This window comes from Stomoxys calcitrans, chromosome 3 (assembly GCF_963082655.1).
Source record: "Stomoxys calcitrans chromosome 3, idStoCalc2.1, whole genome shotgun sequence".
Lineage (NCBI taxonomy): Eukaryota > Metazoa > Arthropoda > Insecta > Diptera > Muscidae > Stomoxys > Stomoxys calcitrans.
Window position 1 is genome coordinate 179,187,994 of NC_081554.1, and position 22,156 is coordinate 179,210,149.

At 36.4% G+C, this 22,156-nt stretch overlaps 2 protein-coding genes across 2 annotated transcripts in view; one reads left to right on the forward strand and one right to left on the reverse strand.

Moving 5' to 3' along the window:
• The window catches only part of LOC106085066 (lachesin), a 515,032-nt gene that overhangs the window by 16,390 nt on the left and 476,486 nt on the right, over window positions 1-22,156 (reverse strand). Inside the window, exon 8 of the mRNA XM_059364763.1 lies at window positions 20,135-20,277. Within this exon, the coding sequence (XP_059220746.1) occupies window positions 20,135-20,277 (143 nt within the window). The remainder of the gene's footprint in view (window positions 1-20,134; window positions 20,278-22,156) is intronic.
• LOC106085065 (neprilysin-3) lies at window positions 10,473-12,672 on the forward strand. The gene has a single exon (XM_013249095.2). It carries the CDS (start codon window positions 10,629-10,631, stop codon window positions 12,639-12,641), a length of 2,013 nt encoding a protein of 670 aa, XP_013104549.2. The 5' UTR covers window positions 10,473-10,628; the 3' UTR covers window positions 12,642-12,672.

Genomic DNA, 22,156 nt, shown 5'->3' on the forward strand with positions numbered 1-22,156 from the left:
CCAAATCGGGCGAAATTTGTGGCTTCCAGGGGCTCAAGAAGTCAAGTGGGGGGATCGGTTTATATGGGAGCTATATCAGGTTAAAAACCGATTAGGACCGTTCTTGGCACAGTTGTTGGAAGTCTTAACAGATCACCACATACTAAATTTCAGCTAAATCGGATGAAAATTGCACCTACCAGGTGATCAAGAATTCAAATCTGGAAATCGGTTTATATGGGAGCTATAGTCAAATCCGAACCGATCTGGCCCATTTGCAATCCCCAACGACCAACGTCAATATTCAGTATCTGCGCAAAACTTCAAGCGGCTGGCGTTCGACCGCCGTCCGTCTGTCTGCCGAATGCACGCTAATATACGAAGGAGTAAGGCTAGGCGCTTGAAAATCTGTACAAATACTTTTTATTAGTGTAGTCGATCTTGCCATGTCCGTCCGGCTGTATGTCCGTCCGTCTGTCTGTCTGTCGAAAGCACGCTAACTTTAGAAGCTAGCCGCTTGAAATTTTGCACAAATACTTTCTGTTAGTGTAGATCGATTGGGATTGAAAATGGGCCATATCGGTCCACGTTTTGATATAGCTGCCATATAAACCGATCTGTGATCTTGACTTCTTGAGCCACTAGGGAGCGCTATTATTATCCGATTTGGTTGAAATGTTGCATGAGGTGTTTTGTTATGATTTCCAAAAACTGTGCTAAGTATAGTTGAATCGGTTCGTAAACTGATATAGATGTCATACAAACCAATCTGGGGTCTTGACTTCTTAAGCCTCTAGAGGGCGCAATTCCTATCCGATTTCTCTGAAATCTAGCCCGACGTGTTTCACTATGACTTAAAACAACTGTGCTAAGTATGGTTTAAATCGATCCATAGCCTGATACTGCTGCCATATAAACCGATGGTACGACTTCCAACAACTGTGTTAAGAATCTTTTAAATCGATTCATAACCTAATATAGCTGTCATATAAACCGATCTTGAATCTTGGCTTCTTGAGCCTCTAGAGGGCGCAATTCTTATCCGATTTGGCTTAAATTTTGAACGAAGTGTTCTGTTATGATTTCCAACAACTGTGCTAAATATGGTTTAAATCGGCCCATAACCTATTATAGCTGCCATAAAAACCAATCTTGGATCTTCACTTCTTAAGCCGCAACTATTATCCGATTTGGCTGAAACAGCTCCTATATAAACCGAGCTCCCTCTTTTACTTCTTGAGCTGCTAAAGGGCCCAATTCTTATTTGAATTGGTGGAAATTTTAAACAATGACTTCTAGTATGGTCTCCAGTTTTCAGTTTAATTATGGTCCGAATCGGACCATAATTTGAAGTGTCTCCAGTAGCGTAGCAATACTTTTCTTCTATCCTTTATTTTCCTATATAGAGATACCGGGAAAAGAACTCGACGAATACTATCCATGGTGGAAGGTATATAAAATTCGGCCAGGCCGAACATAACACGGTTTTACTTGTTTTTTTATTTTGTCGATTTTTTCTTTGTTTTGATCGTGGCCACACTTGGTATTGCCAAATGAGCCCGTTGACACTTGAGAAAAATATGTTTAATGTGGGCAAAAATAAGAATTTTAAGATTAATTTTAATACGAATATTTTTTGAGAGCTCGAACATTATCGTTATGTGGGTTGCCTGACGTTATTCTATCGGTACTTTGATGGTGTGTTTTCATCTGATATTCGTCTTCTTGACTTTCCAAGAACTCGCAGCCGTTTGCGGCTGATTGGCCAGCAGACCAGACAATGCATTACATAGATAATTCTTTTTTCGTTCGATCAGTTCCTATAAGGAATTGACTTCTGGCTTACGTTTTTTTCCCCTATTATGACGTCCAGCGCTTTAAGACAAATGTCAATAATCACTACACCCTCTTCCCTCCCACCAATTCCTGCATTTCCATTCGCCAATGCAGTGCATTGCATTCATAGGGTAACTCCCCCTGCGTGTTGGTTAATAAAAAAAATTGCTGCTGTGAAAAAAAACCTCAAGCAGAAACCGCTATAGTTAGTCATCTAGTGCTGATTAAACCAAAATTTTGAATTCCTGAAATTTCAGTTTCACTTCTTTCTTTGTATTACATTACACGCCAATGACGTCAATTATATCATTTATGTAGACATTCCAAAGATTGATTACTTTGATTGGTATGTAAGTCTTTATGACTCACAGTACATAATGTGGGACATTTGATATCGCATTCTGTTGTGATTTTGCTTCACACAAAAAAGCGCAATTAAATTTGGTCACGTTTTTCGTTTTTAAAAAATTCGTGGTAGCAAACAAATGTTCTCTCCAGATGTAAAAATTCAAAACAAAAGAACATAAACAAAGCGATCGTTTTTGCTTTGAACGCCAGATATAAAAAAAAAATATTTTTTCACATGCGCTTGTAAAAATACGTAAAAGCATGTTAAGTATTTAACACCAGGCTTATGGACATTAGGGTGGATGGTAGCAATACAAAAAGTTGTGACTTATGAAATTAGAGAGGTGTCGATCAGCCAGTATCGTAAGGACATAAATAGTGAAGACTTCTAGCATGTCGGACCGTAAGCTGTCCAAGGCAAAATAACATAACAAAATAACATAACTCGACTAATGCGAAAACCTTCTTCATATTAATAAGTTGGGACAAAACCCGGAGAATTTATTAATAAGATAGTTCTTTTCTTGACTCTCTGTGACTAGCAAAGGCTTTCTTTCTCCAATTCTTCTTTAAAATACCTCAAGCCACCCCAATGTGCTCTACTAACAAATTCTTATTCTTATTGCAAAGTTGTACAAACAAAATATGATAAATATTCGTTCATTCAGAAGAGCGTCTGCCCTTGTTTAGCTTGATTTATTTCCTCATGAATGACTATTGACTTTGAATCACTTGCTCAAATGCCATAAACTGAGAATTGTGTTAATGAAAACAAGTAAAAGCGTGCTAAGTTCGGCCGGGCCGAATCTTATATGCCCTCCACCATGGATCGCATTTGTCGAGTTCTTTTCCCGACATCTCTCCTTAGGCAAAACACGATATAAGAAAAGATTTGCTCTGCTATTAGAGCGATACCAATATATGGTCCGGTTTGGACCACAATTAAATTATATTTTGGAAACCTGTGTAAAATGTCAGCCAATTCGAATAATAATTGCGCCCTTTGTGGGCTCAAGAAGTAAAATAGAGAGATCGATTTATATGGGAGCTGTATCGGGCTATAGACCGATTCAGACCATAATAAACACGTATGTTAATGGTCATGAGAGAATCCGTCGAACAAAATTTCATCCCAATCGGATAAGAATTGCGCCCTCTAGAGGCTCAAGAAGTCAAGACCCAGGATCGGTTTATATGGCAGCTATATCAGGTTCTGAACCGATTTGAACCATATTTGGCACAGTTGTTGGATATCATAACAAAATACTACATGCCAAAATCCATCCCAATCGGATAAGAATTGCGCACTCTAGAGGCTCAAGAAGTCAAGACCCAAGATCGGTTTATATGACAGCTATATCAGGTTATGAACCGATTTGAACCATACTTTGCACAGTTGTTGAATATCGTAACAAAACACGTCGTGCAAAATTTCATCCCAATGGGATAAGAATTGCGCACTCTAGAGGCTCAAGAAGTCAAGACCCAAGATCGGTTTATATGGCAGCTATATTAAAACATGGACCGATATGGCCCATTTACAAAACCAACCGACCTACACTAATAAGAAGTATTTGTGCAAAATTTCAAGCGGCTAGCTTTACTCCTTTGGAAGTTAGCGTGCTTTCGACAGACAGACGGACGGACGGACGGACAGACGGACGGACATGGCTAGATCGACATAAAATGTCACGACGATCAAGAATATATATACTTTATGGGGTCTCAGACGAATATTTCGAGTAGTTACAAACAGAATGACGAAATTAGTATACCCCCCATCTTATGGTGGAGGGTATAAAAAACGGTTGCTCCCTCTGGTGGTAAGTTGGCAACTACACGTAGGCCATTTATATATGAAGACCCCTAAAGCAATACCGCCACAGAGAGAAAAAGAGAACCAATGAGAAAGAGTGTAAGTCAGGGAAAATGTTTACTAATGCTCCCCCATATGCTTTCGTACATACATATTTTCGGCCAGGGGCTTCCGCAATACAAGCTCGAGTGTCAGTGTCAATTGTATTGCAAAAACAAAACAGAGAGGAAAATTCATAGTCTTATCTCTGAGAGCCAGAAGATTACTAAGTCGGACTTAATTGATTGTCAAATATGCTGATTAGAGTTGCCGCGTTAAAAAAAAACGTATTATATAGAACAATAAAACCGATTTCTATGAAATTCACCAGTAATATCGAGAGTCATAAGAAAATCTTTCCTGCCAAACTTCGAGAGAATCGGTTAACAAATGACCATTATATTGCTGCAAATCGGACGAACATATTTATGAGAGCAATATCCAAATTTGAACCATTTTTATACCCTCCACCATAAGATGGGGGGTATACTAATTTCGTCATTCTGTTTGTAACTACTCGAAATATTCGTCTGAGACCCCATAAAGTATATATATTCTTGATCGTCGCGACATTCTATGTCGATCTAGCCATGTCCGTCCGTCTGTCCGTCCGTCCGTCCGTCTGTCTGTCGAAAGCACGCTAACTTCCGAAGGAGTAAAGCTAGCCGCTTGAAATTTTGCACAAATACTTCTTATGAGTGTAGGTCGGTTGGTATTGTAAATGGGCCATATCGGTCCATGTTTTGATATAGCTGTCATATAAACCGATCTTGGGTCTTGACTTCTTGAGCCTCTAGAGGGCGCAATTGTTATCGGATTTGAATGAATTTGGGCACTACGTGTTTTTTTATGATATCCAACAACTGTGCCAAGTATGGTTCAAATCGCTCCATAACCTGATATAGCTGCCATATAAACCGATCTTGGGTCTTGACTTCTTGAGCCTCTAGAGTGTGCAATTCTCGTCCGATTGTAATGAAATTTTGCACGACGTGTTTTGTTATAATATCCAACAACTGTGCTAAGTATGGTTCAAATCGGTCCATAACCTGATATAGCTGTCATATAAACCGATCTTGGGTCTTGACTTCTTAAGCCTCTAGAGGGCGCAATTTTTATCCGATTTGAATAAATTTTGGCACGACGTGTTTTGTTATGATATCCAACAACTGTGCCAAGTATGGTTCAAATCGGTTCATAACCTGATATAGCTGTCATATAAACCGATCTGGGATCTTGACATCTTGAGCCTCTAGAGGTCGCAATTATTATCCGATTTGCCTGAAATTTTGTTCGACGGCTTCTCTCATGACCATCAACATACGTGTTTATTATGGTCTGAATTGGTCTATAGCCCGATACAGATCCCATATAAATCGATCTCTCCATTTTACTTCTTGAGCCAACATATAATTTAATTGTGGTCCAACATATAATTTAATTGTGTTCCAAACCGGACCATATCTTGATATCGCTCTAATAGCAGAGGAAATCTTTTCTTATAACCTTTTTCCCAAAGAAGAGATGCCCGGAAAAGAACTCGACAAATGCGATCCATGGTGGAGGGTATATAAGATTCGGCCCGGCCGAACTTAGCACGCTTTTACTTGTTTTCCAATTTCAATAGGCTTCGTCTCTTTGGCCGAAAAACATGCCTGTGCCGAATGTGAAGACGATCGGATGAAAATTGCGACCTGTAGTTTGTACACAAAAAGTAACATGGACAGACGGACAGACAGACAGACGGAGAGACAGACATAGCTAAATCGAATCAGAAAGTGATTCCCTTACCACAATTGTCAAAAACGCCAGATCACGGAGATGGGTGCAACAATTTAAGCGAAATGTTGCATGACAACTTATGGTACCCCAAAAAACACGAAATTGGTGTAAAATTATGGGGTCAAAAAACCAGGGGAGACGCCCCCATCTCAAAACCCACCCGGACGGACATGTTTGCCCATAGGGACAATATGGGTATAGAAAGAAAGGTATTTAAGAATAGAGTACGAACTTGGTATACAAATTTCGGCCAAAAGTGTTCCGGGGGTCCCCCCCAAAAACCCCCCAACAGGACATATTTACCAATTGGGACAATATGGGTACCAAATGTAAGATGTTTGGAAATTAAGTACACATCTGTTTTAAGAACTTGGTCCAAGGTGTCTACGGGGCCTCCCGGGGAATGAATGTCCAATGTCTCAAAATGGTTATCAAATGAAAGGTCTTTGGGAATTGACTACGAATCTGGTATATATATTTAGGATGGAGTCTGGAACCGGCCCATGTGCAAAATTTAAGCTAAATCGGAGAAAAATTGCTGCTTGTAAAGGCTCAAGAAGTCAAATCGGGATATATGTGAGGGTTCATATGTGAGCTATATCTAAAGCTGCACCGATATGGGCCATTTGCAATTCCCAACGCATTACATCGTGATTTCGACAGACAGACGGACGGATATGTCTAGATCGACTCGGAGCATCGAGACCATCAAGAATATATAAAGCGACCTTCGGGGAATATTTCGATATCGAGATTAGTAAACCCCCATTCTATGGTGGTGGGTATAAAAAATAAACCCGATAATATAACCTGATATAGTTGCCATATAAACCTATCTGGGATATTGTTTTTGTGAGCCTCAAGAGGGCGTAATTATTATCCGATTTGGCTGAAATTTTGTACAACGGCTTCTCCCATGTACTTCAATATACGTGTCAAATATGGTCTGAATCGGTGTTCAGCCTGATACGGCTCCCCTATAATCCGATCACCCTATTTTACTTTTTGAGCCCCTAAAAGGCCCAATTTTTATTCGAATTTGCTGCAATTTTACTCACAGATTTCTACTGTGGTCTCCAACACTCAATTCAATTAGCATAGCAATTCTTTTCTTTTATCCTTTGTTTGTCTAAATAGAGACAACGAGAAAGAACTCGACAAATGCGATCAATGGTGGACGGTACATAAGATTCGGCCTGACCGAACTTACTCAACAACTGTGCCAAAATCGGTCTATAGCGTCATATAACTTCCATATAAACAAATCCCCCGATTTGATTACCTGAGCCCCTGGAAGCCTCAATTTTCATTCGATTTGGCTGAAATTTTGTACATAGTGTTCTGTTATGACATTCAACAACTGTGCCAAGTACAGTTCAATTCAGTCTATAGCCTGATATAACTCCCATATAAACTAATCTCCCGATTTGATTACCTGAGCCCCTGGAAGCCTCAATTTTCATTCGATTTGGCTGAAATTTTGCACATAGTGTTCCGTTATGACTTCCAACAACTGTGCCAAGTACGGTTAAAATCGGTATATAACCTGATATAGCTCCCATATAAACCGATCTCCAGATTTGACTTCTTGAGCCACTGGAAGCCACAATTTTCGTCCGATTTGGCTGAAATTTTGCATATAGTGTTCTGTTATGACTTCCAACAACTGTGCCAAATACGGTTAAAATCGGTATATAACCTGATATAGCTCCCATTTAAACCGATCTCCAGATTTGACTACTTGAGCCACTGGAAGCCACAATTTTCGTCCGATTTGGCTGAAATTTTGCATATAGTGTTCTGTTATGACATTCAACAACTGTGCATAGCACGGTCTGAATCGGTCAACAACCTGGTATAGCTCCCATAAACTTGAATCGAAAAGCACTCATTGATGTGTGAGAATTTGCCCCTTCTCGGTTCCTGGTGGTATTGTTCTTCCTTAGGGTAATGTTCTCATTAGGGGAGAGATGTCACCTCAGACATTTCGACTCAAATATGGAGATCAAATTCGTGCTGCACTTCCAAATCCCTTTAATTTGAGCCCCATATTGCCATGGCCGGTAAATATGAACCGTTTGAAGGGTGTTTTGGGATGAGGAGGCCATCGGCACTTTGCAATAGATATCAAATTGGAAATGAATGCTTTCGGGCGTACCCCAAAATATTTGGCTCCCAAATTGAATATCAAATTCGTTTTCTACTCTCAAATACCTTTCATTTGAGTCCCATATCAACCAATTTGACTTATTTTTGAAAGGAAAAGCGCCACCTAGACTTGAAAGCAAATTTAATGTTATATCTGTAATCTTCTCCCTAATACCTTTCATTTGAGTTCCATATGGTCATGGTCGGCTAATATGCCCATTTGGGGGTATTTGGGGCTGGGTGACCTCCCATTACTTGGACCTAATGTTTTATGCCATATTTGTAATCTACTGCTTAATACTTTTCATTTGAGTCCCATATTGACATGAACTTTGAATATATCTGTTTAGAGGAGTTTTGTGGTAAAGGGGGGGGGGGGTCCCGCTGGGTACTTGGACCCAACTTTTAATACCATATTCGTTTTCTGGTCTCCAATACCATTAATTTGTTACCTTTATTGTCCCCATCGGTCAACTTTTGATTTTGGGTTGTGTTTTTGGCTAAAGGGGGAGGGTCCGTCCCCTTTCCGATACCGAAAAATTATATAGCTGATGTTTCCTTCCAGACCAACCTGTCGTTTTTCAGTCTATACGGAACAAACAAACCGAGTACCATTCATTTGTTACCTTTATTGTCCCGATCGGTCCACTTTTGATTTTGGATTGTGTTTGTGGCATAAGGGGGAGGGTCCGTCCCCCTTCCGATAACGAAAAAGTATATAGCTTATGTTTCCTTCCAGACCAACATGCCGTTTTTCCGTCTATACGGAACAAACAAACCAAGTACCATTCATTTGTTACCTTTATTGACCCGATCGGTCTCCTTTTGATTTTGGGTTGTGTTTTTGGCTAAAGGGGGAGGGTCCGTCCCCTTTCCGATACCGAAAAATTATATAGCTGATGTTTCCTTCCAGACCAACCTGTCGTTTTTCAGTCTATACGGAACAAACAAATCAAGTACCATTAATTTGTTACCTATATTGTCCCGATCGGTCCACTTTTGATTTTGGGTTGTGTTTTTTGCATAAGGGGGAGGGTCCGTCCCCCTTCCGATAACGAAAAAGTATATAGCTTATGTTTCCTTCCAGACCAACCTGCCGTTTTTCAGTCAATACGGAAAAAACTAACCGAGTCCTATATATCCGTGATTGGCTAATGTGCCCATTTTGGTCATTTTTGTGGGGGGTGAGGTGACCCCCTATACTTCGATATGAGTTTGTATGCCAGATTCGTTATCTACTCCCGCATACTTTTCATTTGATACCCATATGGTCCTTATCGGTCCACTTTTGATTTTGGGTGATGTTTTTGGGGTAACGGTGAAGGGTCCGCCCCTTCCGTTATCAACAAATTATAACGCCTATTCATACTTCGTAACCATATTCGTAATCTACTCCCGAATACCTTTCATTTGAGTCCCATATTGTCATGATCGTCAAATAAACCTATTTAAAGGGGTTTTGAGGATGGGGCGGCCCCCCAGGTACTTGGACCCAACTTTTATTATAAAATTCGTACTCTACTCTTGAATACCTTTCATTTGAATCCCATATTGTCCCGATCGGTCCACTTTTATTTTTGGTTAGTACTTTTGTGGTAAGGGGGAGGGTCCGCCCCCCTCACGATATAAAAAATTCTATAGCCTATGTTTCCTATGTAAGGCTAGCCGCTTGAAATTTTGCACAAATACTTCTTATAAGTGTAGGTCGGTTGAGATTGTAAATGGGCCATATTGGGACCATGTTTTGATATAGCTGCCATATAAACCGATCTTGGGTCTTGACTTCTTGAGCCTCTAGAGTGTGCAATTCTTATCCGATTGGAATGAAATTTTGCATGTGGTGTTTTGGTGTTACTTCCAACAACTGCGTTGAGTATGGTTTAAATTGGTCCATGTTTTGATATAGCTGCCATAGAAACCGATCTTGGGTCTTGACATCTTGAGCCTCTAGAGTGCGCAATTTTTATCCGATTGGAATGAAATTTTGCATGACGTGTTTTGTTGTGATATCCAACAACTGTGTTAAGTATGGCGTGAATCGGTACATAACCTGATATAGCTGTCATATAAATCGATCTTGGGTCTTGACTTTTTGAGCCTCTAGAGGGCGCAATTCTTATCCGATTTGAATGAATTTTTGCACAAAGTATTTTGTTATGATATCCAATAACTGTGCCGAGTATGGTTTAAATCGGTCCATAACCCGATATAGCTGCCATATAAACCGATCTTGGGTCTTGACTTCTTGAGCTTCTAGAGGGCGCTATTCCTATCCGATTTGGCTGAAATTTTGCATCACTTATTTCATTCTTACTTTCAACAGCTGTGTCAATTAAGGTTCAAATCGGTTCATACCCTGATATAGCTGCCATATAAACCGATCTTTTACTTCTTTTTAATTTTTCCTAGTTGGCAACCCTTCTTTATTGAATATGTTGTGTTTTATGCCTGAGCAGGGTACAGCTATAGGTTAGGTATGCTCGTGTTGCTGTCTGTATATATTTATAGTGGTTTGCATTCAATTCTTCCAGTTGGAATTACAAAACGACGGCTTAAACACGACAACACAACTGCAAATGACCCAAAGAGAGTAGAAACAATTACTTTAGAACTAAGTTTTTATAGCAGACCAAAGATAGAGACAACCAAGTGCCATTAAAAAAAAAAATAAAAAAACAAAATGACGCTCACAAACTTTTGGAATTGTTACCGCATACTCACCTTTGTGCTGCATCTTATAACGCCAGCTCAGTTGCATCCCAGCAAAATGTTTGGTACAAACAAAATGCCCGATCCAAACGAAATACAATTGAAACAAATTCTTATGTCCATTGATCCCAATGTGCAACCTTGTGATGACTTTTATGGCTATGCCTGCAACAATTGGGAGGAACATCATACCGATACTCAGTATAAGGAAATAACCAGCCTATTGGATTACCAAATGAATAGGCAATTATTGAATATCATCGAGTCTGCATATCAATATCCTCTGGAGGCGATGAACGAATGCCAAAATTTCGTGGAAAAAACTCGCATTTACTACAAAGCCTGCATCTCGGAGCAAGAAAGAAATCTAAGGAAATATTTTGAGTATCTCAAACCAGCTAAGGGCATGGAATGGCCACTTTTGGCCTTGATTAAGGCTCAGCAACTTGGCAATATGAATTCTACGCCTTCTCATGGGGAGCCTAAAGAGTATTGCAGTGTATTTGCTCTGCTGGGCAAACTTCAAGGATATGGTCTCAACAATGTTCTCATAAGGCAGGAGATACACAGGACCCACAATGGTTCACTGCAAATAGTGCTGGATGTACCTCAGCCTATGGAGGATGAGGCAGATCTAGTCCCTGCTGCCTTTATGTTTTTGCTTATGACTTTGGGCATGGCTCAGGAAAACGCACCTAAATATGCGGAAAAAGTGGCTAAAAGCCATGCCTACTGGTCCGAGCTAAACCAGGAATATTCACCCTCCGAAAACGATGAAACGCTACAGTTGACCTATGCAGAACTTTCCCATTACTTTCCTCTATTGGCTGAATTCCTGCATAACCTTTTGCCTACGGAAATCCGCCATAATGACCAAATAGTCATAAGCAATGTGGCCTATTTCCAATTCATTACGCAGGTGAAAGAATGGAATGGCATTGAGACCCGAAAATTCATCAATTATTTAATGATCAGATTTCTATTCCATTTGGTTGCGGACACCAGCGGAAGCTTCAAAAAGATCGATTGCATCAAAGATCTGAGAAGAAAAATGGATTTGTCGGTAAACTATTTGTACTACTACCATCAGCCAAAGCTTAACCATCAACAACTGGAAGGGCTGTTTCAAAGTTTACACTATCATTATTTGGAAGTTCTGGCAGAGAATCATCTGAATCTCAGTGCAGAACAGCTGGCTGAGTTGCAAAGTAAGGTGAGCACCATTAGCGTAAATTTGGGTAATCTTCCTCCGAATCATAATATATACGAAATCAATGATTTCTACCGAGAGGTGCCTCCTTTGGACAAGCATAACTATTATAAGAATCATTTACTTCTGCTGCAACATCGTTTCCGTAAATCTCTGGTCTATCCGAATAATCAAACATTTTTCATAGCCAACGACAATCGAGTGGGCAGCACCTCGGCCCCCATTTATATACCCAGACAGCATATGGTTATAGTGCCCCAAGGTTTGCTACAGCCGCCCTTATATCACCCCGGCTATGAACCCCTACTACAATGGTCCATGCTGGGTTTCCTGTTGGCTCACGAGTTCACCCATGCCATCGACCTAACAGGTGTACTGATTGACAATCATGGTTTTCTTCGTCCCAAATACCCAAGCATTTTGGATGATCCCAATTTGGACAAAGCCCTGGACTGTACTTTGCGGCAGATGCCTACAGATACCTTGGATGAGCGTATTGCCGATTTGGTAGGAGCTCGAGTGGCCATGCAGGCCTATATGCGCATAGGCAATTGGTCTCCTAGTAGCAAATATACCTCAATTCCTTGGAAGAAGCTATTCTTTCTAAATCTTTCGCAATTCTTTTGTGGCCGCAAAAATACCCAATTCGATGATCATGATGCAGATGATGTGCGTCTGCAATTAATTGCCATGAATTCAGATAACTTTGCCGAAGCATTTCAATGTCCAGTGGGTAGTAAAATGAATCCCAAGGAAAAGTGTCGTATTTATTAGTTAAGACATTGTTTTTAATAAAGAATAGGAAAAAAAATGTGAATGGTTTTAGGGAAATATGAAAGTGGATATGGGTTGTCACATAACGGCTTTACAATGAACTTTTTTCTATGAAAAAGTTCTTAGTGAAAAATCTTTCTATGAAAAAGTTCATAGTTAACTTTTTTCTATGAAAATGTTCATAATGAACTTTTTTCTATGAAAAAGTTCATAATGAACTTTTTTCTATGAAAAAGTTCATAATGAACTTTTTTCTATGAAAAAGTTCATAATGAACTTTTTTAATGAAAAAGTTGCTATGAAAAATTTCATAATGAACTTTTTTTATATGAAAAAGTTCATAATGAACTTTTTTTATATGAAAAAGTTCATAATGAACATTTTCTATGAAACAGTTCATAATGAACTTTTTTCTATGAAAACGTTCATAATGAACTTTTTTCTATGAAAACGTTCATAATGAACTTTTTTCTATCAAAAGTTCATAATAAACTATTTTCTATGAAAAAGTTGTTAGTGAATATTTTTCTATGAAAAAGTTCATAATGAATATTTCTTCTATGAAAAAGTTCATAATGAACTTTTTTAATGAAAAAGTTGCTATGAAAAATTTCATAATGAACATTTTTTTATATGAAAAAGTTCATAATGAACTTTTTTCTATGAAAAAGTTCATAATGAACTTTCTTCTATGAAAAAGTTAATAGTGAACCTCTTTCTATGAGAAAGTTCTTAATTAACATTTTTTCTATGAAAAAGTTCATAATGAACTTTTTCTAATGAAACAGGTTATAATGAACTTTTGTCTATGAGAATTTTCTTAATGACCTTTTTGTATGAAAAAGTTCATAATGATAAAGGCAAAATTTTTTGTACGAATCTTTTTTTTACGAAAAAGTTCATAATGAACTTTTTTCTATGAAAAGTTCATAATGAACTTTTTTCTATGAAAAGTTCATAATGAACTTTTTTCTATGAAAAGTTCATAATGAACTTTTTTCTATGAAAAGTTCATAATGAACATTTTTCTATGAAAAAGTTCATAATGAACTTTTTCTATGAAAATGTTAATAATGAACTAGTTTCTATAAAAAAGATCATAATATGAACTTTTTTCCATTAAAAAGTTCATAATAGACTTTTTTCTATGAAAAAGTTCATAATAAACTTTATTCTATAAAAAAAGTTCATTTTGAACTTTTGCATAGAAAAAGTTCACTAGTAACTTTTTCATTAAAAAAGTACATTTGGAACTTTTGCATAGAAAAAATTCACTATTAACTTTTTCATTGAAAAAAGTTAATTATGAACTTTTTCATAGAAAAACAATCATTATGATCTTTTCCATAAAAAATGTTTATTACGAAGTTTTTCATAAGAAAATTCAATATGAACTTTTTTCATAGAAAAAAGTTTACTATAAACTTTTTCATAGAAAAAAGTTAAAAGTGAACTTTTTTCTATGCAAAAGTTCAGAATGAATTTTTTTCTATGAAAAAGTTCATAATAAACTTTTTTCTATAAAAAAGTTCATAATGAACTTTTTTCTATGAAAAAGTTCATAATGAACTTTTTTCCATGAAAAGTTTATAATGAACTTTTTTCTATGGAAAAATTCAAAATTCATAAAATTTTTTATGAAAAAGTTTATAGTGAACCTCTTTCTATGAAAAAGTTCATAGTGAACTTTTTTCTATGAAAAAGGTTATAATGAACTTTTTTCTATGAGAATTTTCTTAATGACCTTTTTGTATGAAAAAGTTCATAATGATAAAGGCAAAATTTTTTGTACGAATCTTTTTTTTACGAAAAAGTCATTAAGAAAATTTTTCTTATGAAAAAGTTCATAATGTACTTTTTTCTATGAAAAAGTTCATAATAAACTTTTTTCTATGAAAACGTTCATAATGAATATTTTTTCTTTGAAAAAATTCATAATGAACTTTTTTCTATGAAAAAGTTCAAAATGAACTTTTTCTATAAAACAGTTCATAATGAACTTTTTTCTATAAAAACGTTCATAATGAACTTTTTTTTATGAAAAAGTTCATAGTGAATTTTGTTTTTTGTTCATAGTGAACTTTTTTCTATGAAAAAGTTCATAATAAACCATTTTCTATAAAATGTACATATTGAACTTTTTTCTATGAAAAAGTTCATAATGAATTTTTTTCCTATGAAAACGTTCATAATGAATTTTTTCCTATCAAAAAGTTCATAATGAACTTTTTCCTATGAAAAAGTACATGATGAAATTTTTTTTAATGAAAAAGTTAATAGTGAACTATTGTCTATGAAAAAGTTCTTAATAAAAATTTTTCTATGAAAAAGTTCATAATGAACTTTTTGCTATGAAAAAGATTTTTATGAACTTTTTTCTATAAAAATGTTTATAATGAACTATTTCCTATGAAAAAGTTCATTATGAACTACTTTCTATGAAATAGTTCATAATGAACTATTCCTTATGAAAAAGTTCATAATGAACTTTTTTTATAAAAAGGTTTGATAATGAACTATGTTAATGAAGTTCATTATGAACTTTTTCTATGCAAAAAGTTCATAAAAAGTTAATAGTGAACGTTTTTCCAATGAACTTTTTCTATGAAAAAGTTCATAATGAACTTTTTTCTATGAAAAAATTCGTAATGAACTTTTTTCTATGAAAAGTTCATAATGAACTTTTTTCTATGAAAAAGTTAATAGTGAACTTTTTTCTAATAAAATTTTTTCTATGAAATTTTTTCTATGAAAAAGTTCATAATAAACCATTTTCTATAAAATGTACATATTGAACTTTTTTCTATGAAAAAGTTCATAATGAATTTTTTTCCTATGAAAAAGTTAATAGTGAACTTTTTTCTATGAAAAAGTTCATAATAAACTTTTTTCTATGAAAAAGATCATAATGAACTTTTTTTAATGAAGAAGTTAATAGTGAACTTTTTTGTAGGAAAAAGTTTTTCATGAACATTTTTTCTATGAAAAAGTTCATAGTGAACTTTTTTCTATGAAAAAGTTCATAATGAACTTTTTTCTATGAAAAAGATCATAATGAACTTTTTTAATGAAGAATTTAATAGTGAACTTTTTTGTAGGAAAAAGTTTTTCATGAACATTTTTTCTATGAAAAAGTTCATAGTGAACTTTTTTCTATGAAAAAGTTCATAATGAACTTTTTTCTATGAAGAAGTTCATAAAGAACTTTTTTCTATGAAAAAGTTCATAATGAACTGTTTTCTATGACCACTATGATACTTTTCAACCACTGTGCGTGCACCTTTGTTAGCATACATTTTTTATCGTCCTTTTGATTTCTTTGATTTTCATACCATCGCATTATAATTTAACTGCAGGAAATGTTACACAAATTCTGTCACCTCATAGAACATTACGACACAAACAGATTCTACATTGAGATATCGGACTATAAGCAAATAATAGTTCTCATTGCTCATAATGTCATTATTGTCATATTTGCAAACAATTGTTTTAATTAAAGACAACCACTGATATCTTTCGCCCCATTGAGAGTATCTTTGATAAAGATATTTAAAATGTTTCATTTCCTACCGATATGAAATGTTTATTAAATTGTCGCTTTTGGCATTATATGTCAAAAACCAAAAAATATAAAAAAACACACACACACACACACAAAAACATGACTCCATTGTCCTACTTTATGGCTAAAGGAGGGTAATTGCTGCCTATGATGGTTGGTTTTCCAAGGCGAATGTGGGACAAAACCGCAAGCATGGCCCAAAAAAAAGGACACTGAAACTTAAGTTCAATGTCCTACAATGTTGCTGATAGTGGTTATTGGCAAGCCTAGAAGACAGAGAGTGCTCCACTTCGAGGCAGACAATTTAATTGCTTTTTTAATTTGGTTGGTTAATTTGGCCCAATTATTATGAAGTATCAGTTAAGCGAAAACTTTGTCGGGCAGGTATGCAAATATTCTTTATGGATATCATACAGAAAGGAAAAGAACATTTGGATTTCAGATTTTCATAAAGAATTTTTAAAAATATAATTTTTTTGAAAAATATTATTTATACCTTCCACCATAGGATGGGGGTATACTAATTTCGTCATTCTGTTTGCAACACCACGAAATATGCGTCTGAGACCCCACCGATTATTTATATATTCTTGATCGTCATGTCGATCTAGCCATGTTTGTCCGTCTGTCCGTCCGTCCGTCTGTCTGTTGAAAGCACGCTAACTTTCGAAGGAGTAAAGCTAACCGCTTGAAATTTTGCACAAATACTTTTTATTAGTGTAGGTCGGTTGGGATTGCAAATGCGCCAAATCGGTTCATGTTTTGATATATGTGCCTTATAAACAGATCTTGCGTCTTGACTTCTTGAGCCTCTAGAGGGCGCAATTCTCGTCCGATTTGACTGAAATTTTGCACGTGGTGTTTTGATATCACTTCCAATAACAGCGCTAAGTATGGTTCAAATCGGTCCATAACCTGATATAGCTGCCATATAAACCGACCTGGGGTCTTGACTTCTTGAGCCTCTAGAGGGCGCATTTAAGTACGATTCAAATCGGTTCATAATATGATATAGCTGTCATATTAACCGATTTGGCTGAAATTTTGCACGACATGTTTCGTTACAATATCCAACAACTGTGTCAAGTATGGTTGAAATCGGTCCATAACCTCATATAGCTGCCATATAAACCGATCTGGAGTCTTAACTTCTTGAGGCACTAGAGGGCGCAATTCTTATCCGATTGGAATGAAATTTTGCACGACGTGTTTTGTTATGATGTTCAAAAAGTGTGTCAAGTATGGTTGAAATCGGTCCATAACCTGATATAGCTGCCATATAAACCGATCTTGGATCTTGACTTCTTGAGCCTCTAGAGGGCGCAATTCGTTTCCGATTTGGCAGAAAATTTGCACGATGTATTTCGCTATGACTTCCAACGACTGTGCTAAGAATGGATCAAATCGATATATAAACTGATATAGCTGCCATATAAACCGATCTTGGGTCTTGCGCAAACGTGTTTTGTTATGATATCCCACAACTGTATAGAGTACGGTTTAAATCGGTCTATAACCTGAAAAGGCTGCCATATAAACCGATCTTGCGTCTTGATTTCTTGAGCCTCTAGAGGGCGCAATTCTTATCCGATTTGGCTGAAATTTTGCACGACGTGTTTTGTTATGATATCCAACAACTGAGTCAAGTATGGTTCAAATCGGTCCATAACCTGATATAGCTGCCATATAAACCGATCTTGGGTCTTGACTTCTTCAGCCTCTAGAGGGCGCAATTCTTATCCGATTGGAATGAAATTTTGCACGACGTGTTTTGCTATGACTTCCAACAACTGTGCCAAGTATGGTTCAAATCGGTCTATAACCTGATATGGCTGGCATATAAACCGATCTTGGGTCTTGACTTCTTGAGCCTCTAGAGGGCGCAATTCTTATCCGATTGGAATGAAATTTTGCACGACGTGTTTTGCTATGACTTCCAACAACTGTATCAAGTATGGTTCAAATCGGTCCATAACCTGATATAACTACCATATAAACCGATCTGGGATCTTGACTTCTTGAGCCTCTAGAGGGCGCAATTATTATCCTGAAATTTTGTACGACGTATCCTCTCATGACCATCAACATACGTTTTTATTATGGTCTGAATCGGTCTATAGCCTGATACAGCTCGGATAGAAATCAATCTCTCTATTTTACTTCTTGAGCCCCCAAATTCTTATTCGAATTGGCTGACATTTTACACAGGTCTCCAACATACAATTTAATTGTGATCCGAACCGGACCATATCTTGATATCGCTCTATAGCAGAGCAAATCTTTTCTTATATACTTTTTTGCGTAAGGAAAGATGCCGGGAAAACAACTCGACAAATGCGACCCATGGTGGAGGGTATATAAGATTCGGCCCTTCCGAACTTAGCACGCTTTTACTTTTTTTTTTTTGCATTATAAAAAAATATTGTCGTTGAAAAACATATATTATTTTAAATTTTAATTCATTTTTAATTTTAATTTTCTTTTTTCATGTTTTTTATCAACAAATAATTTTTCATCAAAATTATATTTTTTTAATTTTTTTTTTTTTTTATCAAAAAAATTTTTTTTTATGATTTTTGTTGTATCAGTACTAGGATCCCCTCGAGACTTATTTCGCTTTTCCTGTATCCCTATCTTTCAACTAGGAGCAAGAAAAAATTTCATTTTAATACCGTCCCCTTGTATAAATATTAAAATTCCCTGTGGTCATTTGCTGCCATGGAATTGCACAGCCATTGTCCTTCGCAGGCTATTTTCGTGGGGGAATTGCTGTCTGGCCATGGACGGATACAAAGAATATTTACACAGTTCCTTGATTTGCAGGACGAAAGATGGAATAACATTGGGCATACATGCATATCGTTAACTATACTGATAGCCTTTTTTTCAATAATGAACTAAATCGTTGAAGAAAGTCTATAAAGAAAAGCCAGTATCTAAATCTTTAAGGGAGCTTAGTACTTGAATTTAGTACATATTACACTTTAGGGAAACTAAAGCTACGTTCAGATTAGTCAATTATTTAACCCAACTTGTTTATGTCAAATTCATACTGATAGCCTATTTTTGAATAATGAACTAAATCGTTGAAGAAAGTCTATAAAGAAAAGCCAGTACCTAAATCTTAAAGGGAGCTTAGTCCTTAAGTTTAGTAAATATTTCACTTTAGGGATATTAAAGCTACGTTCAGATTAGTCAATTATTTGACCCAACTTGTTTTTGTCAAATTCATACTGATAGCCTTTTTTAAATAATGAACTAAATCGTCGAAGAAAGTCTATGAAGAAAAGCCAATACCTAAATCTTTAAGGGAGCTTAGTACTTGAATTTAGTACATGTTGCACTTAAAGGAAACTAAAGCTACGTTCAGATTTGTCAATTATTTAACCCAACTTGTTTATGTCAAATTAATACTGATGGCCTTTTTTTCTTAACGAACTAAATCGTTGAAGAAAGTCTATGAAGAAAAACTATTTTCTAAATCTTAAAGGGAACTTTGTACTTGAGTTTAGTAAATATTTCACTTTAGGGATATTAAAGCTACGTTCAGATTAGTCTAATATTTGACCCAATGAATTTTTATCGAATTTGGCATGTTTTGACCAAAAACTTTAAAACAAGTTGGGTCAAATAGTTCAGTTATCTCAACGTTCCCTCTGCTTATAGGCCCTGCATACTGGAAGACATCTGGTACTTAAACCAACTTTTGTTGAACTTTGTTGAACTTTTTTCCAGTTGGTACTCCAACTTTTGTTGAACTTTTTTCCATTTCATGATTTATTCTTTTCTTGGTTTTGCGTGAACATTGTCCACTTGTTATTGCTCACCTTACCCTCTCTGTCACAGATATTTTTCGTGGAATTATGCAAAAAAACCAGGGAAATATTGTTGTGTGGGGGAAAAATGTTCAGAAAAAACTGATACTTACTGTAAAGTTTTATGGTTCCATCCATTTCGCCACGAGGATTTTTGGCGACGCACTTGTAGCTGCCATAATCACTTCTTTGTACATTTGTTATGTGTAAACGCATTGTTGCCTTATATGAAGGATTGCCGGGAATTGTTTCAGTTCTGGATCAGCACATGAAAAAAAAAGGGACGAGAGCATAAAATAAAGAAATTGTTAAATATAAAAATTTTTGTGTGCATTTCGTTTCCTTTATTTAATAAAAAAATAAGTTCAGCTGCAAATAAGCCTTTGCATTGAGGGGTTGTGCATGGTTTTTAATAAATTTTAAATAAAGCCTAAAAAGATCATCAAGTTGATATGGGGAAAATTAATGTGGTGGTGATTTATGGCCCAAAAAACGCAAGGAATGAAACGGTCACAGTTAATGAAAAACAAGTAAAAGCGTGGTAAGTTCGGTCGGACCGAACTTTGGATACCCTCCACCATGGATCGCATTTGTCGAGTTCTTTTCCCGGCATCTCTACTTAGGCAAAAAAAGGATAACAGATTTGCTCTGCTATTAAGATATGGTCCGGTTCGGACCACAATTAAATTCTATGTTGGAGACCTGTGTAAAATGTAAGCCAACTCGAATAAAAATTGGGCCCTTTGGGGGATCAAGAAGTAAAATAGAGAGACGATAGTTTTAATCGATTTATATGGGAACTGTATCAGGCTATAGACCGATTCAGACCATAATAAACACGAATGCTGATGGTCATGAGAGGATCCGTCGTACAAAATTTCAGGCAAATCAGATAATAATTGCGGCCTCTAGAGGCTTAAGAAGTCCCATATAGGTTTATATGGCAGCTATATCTGGTTATGAACCGATTTAAACTATTCTTAGCATAGTTGTTGAAAGTTAAAACAAAACATGTCGTGCAAAATTTCAGCTAAATCGGATAATAACTGTGCCCTCTAGAGGCTCAAGAATTCAAGACCCAAGATCAGTTTATATGGCAGCTATATCAGGTTATTGACCGATTTGAACCATATTTAGCGCTAGTTGTTGGAAGTCATAGCAAAACATGCCGTGCAAAATTTCATTCCAATTGGATAAGAATTGCGCCCTCTAGAGGCTCAAGAAATCAAGATTCAAGATCGGTTTATATGGCAGCTATATCAGGTTATTGACCGATTTGAACCACACTTGACACAGTTGTTAGATATCATAACAAAACACTTTTTGCAAAATTTCAGCCAAATCGGATGAGAATTGCGCCCTCTAGAGGCTCAAGAAGTCAAAATCCCAGATCGGTTTATATGGCAGCTATATCAGGTTTTGAACCAATTAAAACCATATTTGGCACAACTGTTGGAAGGCATAACAAAACACTTTTTGCATAATTTCAGCCAAATCGGATAAGAATTGCGCCCCCTATTGGCTCAAGAGGTCAAGATCCAAGATCGGTTTATATGGCAGCTATATCAGGTTAAGAACCATATTTGGCACAACTATTGGAAGTCGTAACAAAACACTTTTTGCAAAAATTCAACCAAATCGGATGGGAATTGCGCCCTCTAGTGGCTCAAGAAGTCAAGATCCAAGATCGGTTTATACGACAGCCATATCAGGTTATGAACCAATTAAAACCATATTTGGCAGAACTGTTGGAAGTCATAACAAAACACCTCATGCTAAATTTCAGCCAAATCGGAGAAGAATTGCGCCCTCTAGTGGCTCAAGAAGTCAAGATCCATGATCTATTTATATGGCAGCTATATCAGGTTATAGACCGATTTGATCCACACTTAGCACAGTTATTGGAAATTATAACAAAACACCTCATGCTAAATTTCAGCCAAATCGGATGGGAATTCCACCCTCTAGAGGCTCTAGAAGTCAAGATCCCAGATCGGATTATATGACAGCTATATCAGGTTATGTACCGATTCACGCCATACTTAGCACAGTTATTGGAAATGATAACAAAACACCTCATGCAATATTTCAGCCAAATCGGATTGGAATTCCGCCCTCTAGTGGCTCAAGAAGTC

Excerpts from the sequence above, each read along its gene's own strand:
- LOC106085065 (XM_013249095.2), top strand. The coding sequence starts at position 10,629 with ATGACGCTCACAAACTTTTGGAATTGTTACCGCATACTCACCTTTGTG.